Here is a 6750-nt window from a genome sequence, read left to right as displayed (position 1 = left end):
GGGCGCAGCGCGGCTGCTCCTCGTTCACGCACTACGAGTCCCGGCGTCCCCCGCGGGCCGCATTGAATTGCCTTCGGACTACCAGTCCCAGCGGGCTGCGAGTGCGGCGGAGTGTTGTCTGGGCCGGCAATCGGGATCGGGGCTCTGGAAACTGCGGGCTGGCTCCGGGAGCTGTGGGCCGGCGGGGACGGGAGCGGGAGCGCCAGCCCCAGCCCTAGCCCTAAGCTGCCTGCAGCGCGGCGGAACCGCTAGCCAGGCGGAACCAATAAGCCGGGGCCGCGCGGCGGGGGCGTGCCGGAAGGGCCCGCGCCGGGCGGAAGGCGGGAGGCGGCGCGGCGGTTCTAGCAGCTTCCACGGGCGCTCGGAGCGGAGGCGGCGATCCCGGTCCCGATGGCCAAGTGGGGGGAGGGAGACCCGCGCTGGATCGTGGAGCAGCGGGCGGACGCCACCAACGTCAACAACTGGCACTGGTGAGCGGGGAGGCTGCTCCCAGAGCCAGCGGGGCCCGGGGCGGAGGGGGCTGCACGGCCCGTGTCGCGGGCAGAGCCGCCTCCCGTCCCCTCCCCGCGCTCTGCTGCTGAGGCGCCGTGCCCGGGCTGCTCCTCCGGGGCGGTCCTCGGCCCCGTGCGTGTGTGCCGGGGTGCCCGAGCCGAGCTGTGCCGGGGGAATGCCTGGAGGTGGCCCGGGGCAGAAATCTGTGTGTGTTTGTGTTGAGGTGGGGCAGGGAGACAAGATTGGGGAGCACTGGATAGTCCCAGTATGCACTGTCAGCGTGGCCTGTCCCAGATTGTCACCCTGCTCGGTTTTCCTGCAGGACAGAGAGGGATGCCTCCAACTGGTCCACGGAGCGGCTGAAAGCTCTCCTTCTGCCTGTCAGGGTGGAGGGTGAGGAAGGGACCTGTGAGGTGACAGAAGTAAGCAAACTGGATGGAGAGGCCTCCATTAACAACCGCAAAGGGAAGCTTATCTTCTTCTATGAGTGGACTATCAAGCTGGCGTGGACTGGTGAGTGATACGTACCCCTCCTGTTTCGAGGTTAGATTAATGTGTGATATCAAGGGTAAGGATACTTATCTCATTTGGGAAATAATAACAAAGGGAATATCATATTTTGATACAATACAAGTTTGCTTTGACAACAACAGAGTAAGAAAGATTGATCTGAACAATATAATTACAGGCACCTCAAAGACAGGAGTGAAGTACAAAGGTTATGTGGAGATTCCTAATCTCTCAGATGAAAATGACATCGATGAAGTTGAGGTAAGCAAAGCTGGATGTATGGAGTATTCTAACAGGAGTACTCACAGCATTAATATTTCCTTCCCTGTTTCCATTTTTAGAACATTTGTGTAGAATTTTTTACTGTTAGAGATTGCTTAAGTTAATAGAATCAGAGAATGTTTTGGGTTGAGTGAGATCTTTAAAAGTCATCTATTACCAACCTCTCAGCCATGAGCAGGAACATCTTGTCACTAGACCAGGTTACTCAGAGCTCCATCCAAGCTGGCCATGAATACCTCCAGGGATGGAGCATCCACAGATTCTCTGGGCAACCTGTTCCAGTGCCTCAACCACCATTAGAGTGAAGAATTTCCTTCTAATTTTTAATCTAAATCTACCCTCTTTCAATTTAAAACCGTTACCTTTCATTCTGTCACTGCACTCCCCAATAAAGAGTCGCTCCCCCATCATGTTGTATCTTTATCAAATTAATTCCTGGCTTCTAGATGCAAAAGTCTCTGTAGCACAGGAAGGTGTTTAGGCATACATGTACAGGCTGAGAGAGGTGAAGTGAAAGATGAATAAAACTGCAGGGCTGTTTATGAAAGTTTAGCCAAAGTCTGTGATATTGAATTAAATAAAAGAACTGTGCACATTTGTCCTTGTTAATTGGTGCTTTTTATTGTTCAGATCCTTGTCAGCCTTGCTAAAGATGAGCCTGACACTAACTTGAAGACCCTGATGAAGCAAGAGGGTGCAAAGAAAATTAGAGATGCAATTAAAACTTACATCAGCACTCTCAAAACGGGTACGTAACTGAGCGGGAGAAGTGTTATAGGAACCCATATGGACTAATTCTAAAGAAGGGATGGGGTAAAGAGAGGAGTTTCTCACTCCATCTCAACAGAAAGGTGTCAGAGCAATAACAGTAACTTTGGGAAGAAGCATTTCTGGCTCTAGACAGTATAGCACAGCTCAGAAAGATTGATTTTGGTAATAATGCAATAATAAACAGAATTTTAAAATTTATGTTTTAAAACTGAGAATGCCCTTCATATCCTGAAGCTATAGAGAAAATGAAAGCCAGTAAAAAGGGTTGGTTACCCCATTGACATAGTCACTGCCTGTGGCACAATCTGGCCTTCAGTTGGCTTACTCCCTTGGAAAGTGGTATCTTCTCCAGTTTGTCGTTTGTTTTTAGGGGTTTTTTTCCCCTCTTGCCACACTGGTAAAGACATCTAGTGTTACTTGGATTTTAGAATAATTGATGTCTGGAAATTGCTCTGCAGGTTTTGTTGGTGTCTTTTAATAAGCTGTCTCAGCATCTGGATCAATTATTTTGTTAAGTTAAATCTGAGTCCAGCAGTTGGAGTTAAATCAATGTGCTTTGGTTGAGTTTGACTTTCCTCTCAAATACAGGCTGGGAATGCTACAATTACTTTTTATAACCACTTATATTACATTACATGTCCTAGATATGCTGGGTACAAACCACCACTGATTGCTGTTTTTCCAGGATTAAATTTCTGTATTCTTGGTTTGTTTTTTTTTTTTTCAGGCACTGTAGTGTTCAGGCTGGGAGATGCAGTCACCCAGTGAAAGATAAGAATGCTAATCAGAAAAATCTGTATGATCTTGTGGGCTGCAATAAATGAAAATAAGTGGGAACCAAGTATTGCAGGATACAGGTTTATGCACATATGATAAAATTTTGCTTTCTAATGGAATTTTGCTGCTCTGAACAGATGAAGAGGAAGAAAAAGGAGCAAAATGTTGTGTAATTGGTAAAAGCAGAAGTGACTGAGCTGAAGAAAGAGCAAATGTAATTCTGAACAAGGCTGAAGGTTCTGATGGAGTTACAAAAGTGTTAGTGCTGCTGGACAGGGTGCTGGTGAGGCGTGCCTGGCGTTCTTGTGTAGTCCTGGCATCTGGCATTGATAGATAGTTAGAAGTTACTATTGTTTACCACGGCAATACAAGAAATGGAAAAGCTTGGTTTGGTGTGTCTAGGCCAGCAAGGCAAAAGCTTTTGATGCATGATTGCAATTTATATTAGAGAGTGAGAGAGGAAAAAAGCTACCTAAGTCTAAGACTAAGCAACATCAATGTGAGAGCAGCATGTGGAAGTATGTCTAGGCTTCGAAGAGGAGGTAAGTTCCTAATTGCTAGTGTGGGCAGGTTCTGACAGGGCCTTCGGTGGAGAGTAGTGAGGGAAAGAATTAATTGCTTGTAAAAAGAGGTCTGTGACTTTTTCTGAACACTGTTTCAAGTCATGGATGCTAGCCAAGAGCAAGGGGGAAACCAGGAAGCCCTTTTTGTGTATTTCAAAGTACAGTCAGAAGGTACTTGATCTTTTATCAGTTTCATGGGCACATTCCTGTCTTTCCAGAATTCACCCAGGGCATGATTTTGCCCACAGTGAATGGTGAACATACAGAAACGGCACCTCAGGTGGCTCCTAAAGCAGAAGACCGCAAGGTAAACAAAACTGCAAACATGCTTTGGGATCAGTGAAGAAAGGTACACTGTACTAGGTTCTGGAACTTACAGGAACAACCTGTGTTGTGTATAGGATATACACATTCAGGAACTGGCAATCTGTGGAATAGGTGTGACTGTTATCATTGGCAGCACATGATGTTTCTTCCAAGCAAAGCGATAAGTCTGCTTTGTACATTTAAATATGGTTGTATCTTATTGCATCTTTACTAAGAGCCTTTGTTTTTCCCCTTGGATATATGAACTATTTGTTGATTATTTTGGTTTGGATTTTCTTTTGGTGAAAAAAAGTGTGTATGTGTTTGTTTTCCCTGTTGTTTTGTTAGACGGCTGCCAGGAGCAGTACTGCCATACCACAGTCCAAATCCATAGGAGTCAAGATCCCTACCTGCAAGATCAGTTTGAAGGACACCTTCTTAACATCCCCTGAAGAGCTCTACCGGGTATTCATTACCCAGGAGGTAATGCCTGGCTTCTTCTGAAAGTTGTTCTTCGCATATAGGAGGCTTTTTCTATTAAGGTTTTTAAGAAGTTCTGTAGGACACAATCTATGAGAATGGAATCAGAAGATTGTTGTACAAAGTAGTTGCTGAAAGCTTGTGTGTGCATCTTTTCACACAGCTGACAAGAGGGGGTTAATGCAAACCAGAAGCAAGTTCCAGACTGCTGTCAGCATCTCTCTGTAGGTGTATCCCTTACTGCGTGTGGCCAGGTCACTTGAGATTTACAGTTGTGTGCTTCTGGTTTGTTTTTTCCTTCTAAGGTTAGGTGGTATCAAAAGCATGCTTTGGAAATAGCTTCCACTTTTCCGCATGCTATTATATAGTTTAGGAGGAGAGAGCAACATTGTATCATTATTTAAACATCGTCTTAGTCTTTTGTTCTTCCTAATTTGATAAGAAAAATGAAAAAGCAAAGAATATTTTTTTCTTAGAATTAAGTTTCATTAAGAAATCAACAAAGTAAATCACTGTGTGACTTAGAACACTGCATAGCACTATGAAAGCTGGAGGTTCTTTTCCTTGGGCCGGTGAAATGTTGCTGTAGAGCTAAAAACTTGATTTTCTGGCCAGGGATTCTTGTCTTTTGCTGAAGACCTTACACTATTGACCTACCTCCTCTTCCAAATTTTTGTATCTGGGTGGGGAGGCATTAGGCAACAAGTTTGCAGGAAAATAATGTCAAGTAATACAGATCTGCTCCTGAATTCTTTTCAGATGGTCCAAGCTTTCACCCACGCACAAGCCACCTTGGAGGCCGATAAAGGAGGCAAGTTTCAGTTGCTGGATGGCAGTGTCACAGGAGAGTTTGTTGACCTAGTAAGTACTAACCAGTTCAGGTGTATCTTGCTCAGAGGCAGCACTCTTAATCAGGCTGTAACTTTTTATCAGTTCTGTTAGAGTGCTTTTGTTAGCTAACTGTGGGGTTCTACCTGGTGCCCAATAGTTACCTAAAATTTCTGTGGCTATTGAAGCATTCTTAGTAGTATGGATTAATGCATGGCATTTAATTCTGGGGAGAAAATGTGACTTCCAGTCACAGATCTTCCCTGTCTTTGTGTGATTTTACTTATCAGAGGTTGGAGGAGTGTTAAAGATACTAACTGAACCTTTTTCTCTTTGGCTCAATTGCTACTAAAGTCTTCTGGGCAGTCAGGGACTCTGTCTCAGGGTTTGGGGCTATACTATTGCATACCTTTCTAGAAGGGGATTGAAAAGAAAAGGACACTTAAAATCTCTTTCCCTCTCTGTGTGTGTTTCTCAAGGGATCTCTAAGGCTTCATTCATATCAACACGATTCTAGATGTTTTCTATTAGACTGTAGGATTTACAAAAAATTACTACGTAATCTTTTTTTTTCCAAGGTTCCTGAGAAGCAACTTGTTATGAAATGGAGATTTAAATCTTGGCCAGCTGGTAAGTAGTCCAGAAATGGACTTGCCCGTCTTTGAAGGATACCAGCCCCATTTGCCACACTTAATTGTAGCTCATGATCAGGGAGGAGAGGATGTTCTGGGAGCTGCTCCAGTGTTATCCCAGCTTCCTATCCCACACTGTCTTGCCTGCATCTCCAGCCACTGCACTGTGTAGAGCAGTGAGCAGGTAGGAAGGATGAAGTAGCTGCTTGTAAAGCTGTAGCTGCAACTGCTTCAAACCGCAGGGAGAGGGAGCCCTCTTCTAGCCGTGTTTCTAGGCAAGGCCTACAGCTGCCATAAGCAGACCCTCTGGGAAGGACCTCGAAGTCTTAAGTGGTGCCCTGTGAAGGGAGGGGCAGAGCAGCCGCTGGGGGCTGCATGTACTGTACTACACACTGCTGACGGATGTGCTTTGGTTCCTCTAGGGCACTTTGCAACCATCACCTTGAACTTCAATGACAAAGGTGGTGAGACAGAGGTGTGCTTGGAAGGCAAGGGTGTTCCTGCCAGTGAGGAAGAAAGAACAAAGCAAGGCTGGCAGCGCTACTACTTTGAGGGCATTAAACAGACATTTGGTTATGGTGCCCGCTTGTTTTAATACCGGCTGCTGGGAGGCTCTGCCTGAAGACTCTGCCACATGGACTGATAAAATTCTCGCCTGTTTCTTTCTAATCTTGGCCCTGCCGCTGAGTAAAGTGGGATGACAGGTGATGAGGAAGGCCATGGAGCAGCACCACTTTCAGTCCCTCACTGCTTTGTGCATGTCTTGTGCTGCAGGGGATTCTCTTACATGTACATACTTCTATTGCTAAATAAACCTAACTTAAAAAAACACTGTGGAATTCGTGTCCTCAGATTGGCTTGAGTTCAAAGGGTTGAGCGATAGGCTGAGGCAGGGATCTGTCTAGAAAAACACCAATCAATGAGGATTGCTGATGCCAATATGATTTATTCCTCACTTCTGGGGGAGCAGAGATCATGAGCTTGATGCAGTTTTTAGTCTGAGCAGCTGCTCATTTTCCCTCTGCTTTTGATCTGCCGGTAGTAAATGTTTCAAACTCCTCCCATTTTTGAAGCGATCTGTGATCCTGTTTAAGCTGTTCCTCTCTTTG

General features: G+C 45.5%; 1 protein-coding gene across 1 annotated transcript; it reads left to right on the top strand.

Moving 5' to 3' along the window:
* Positions 1-293: 293 nt before the first annotated feature.
* Positions 294-6480, top strand: AHSA1 (activator of HSP90 ATPase activity 1). Its single transcript, XM_021542829.2, has 9 exons — positions 294-470; positions 815-1005; positions 1181-1263; positions 1915-2032; positions 3614-3702; positions 4050-4184; positions 4941-5042; positions 5588-5639; positions 6064-6480. The coding sequence occupies exons 1-9, from the start codon at positions 391-393 to the stop codon at positions 6234-6236; spliced, it is 1023 nt and encodes a 340-aa protein (XP_021398504.2). The 5' UTR covers positions 294-390; the 3' UTR covers positions 6237-6480.
* The last annotated feature ends 270 nt before the right edge of the window (positions 6481-6750 follow it).

Source organism: Lonchura striata, chromosome 6 (genome assembly GCF_046129695.1).
Source record: "Lonchura striata isolate bLonStr1 chromosome 6, bLonStr1.mat, whole genome shotgun sequence".
NCBI lineage: Eukaryota > Metazoa > Chordata > Aves > Passeriformes > Estrildidae > Lonchura > Lonchura striata.
The sequence above is the reverse complement of the archived record's forward strand: the minus strand, read 5'-3'. Positions and strand labels throughout refer to the sequence as shown.

Coding starts and splice junctions, on each gene's coding strand:
- AHSA1 (XM_021542829.2), top strand. CDS start 391: ATGGCCAAGTGGGGGGAGGGAGACCCGCGCTGGATCGTGGAGCAGCGG. Junction 2,033..3,613: donor CATCAGCACTCTCAAAACGG/GTACGTAACTGA, acceptor CTGTCTTTCCAG/AATTCACCCAGGGCATGATT. Junction 5,043..5,587: donor CAGGAGAGTTTGTTGACCTA/GTAAGTACTAAC, acceptor TTTTTTTCCAAG/GTTCCTGAGAAGCAACTTGT.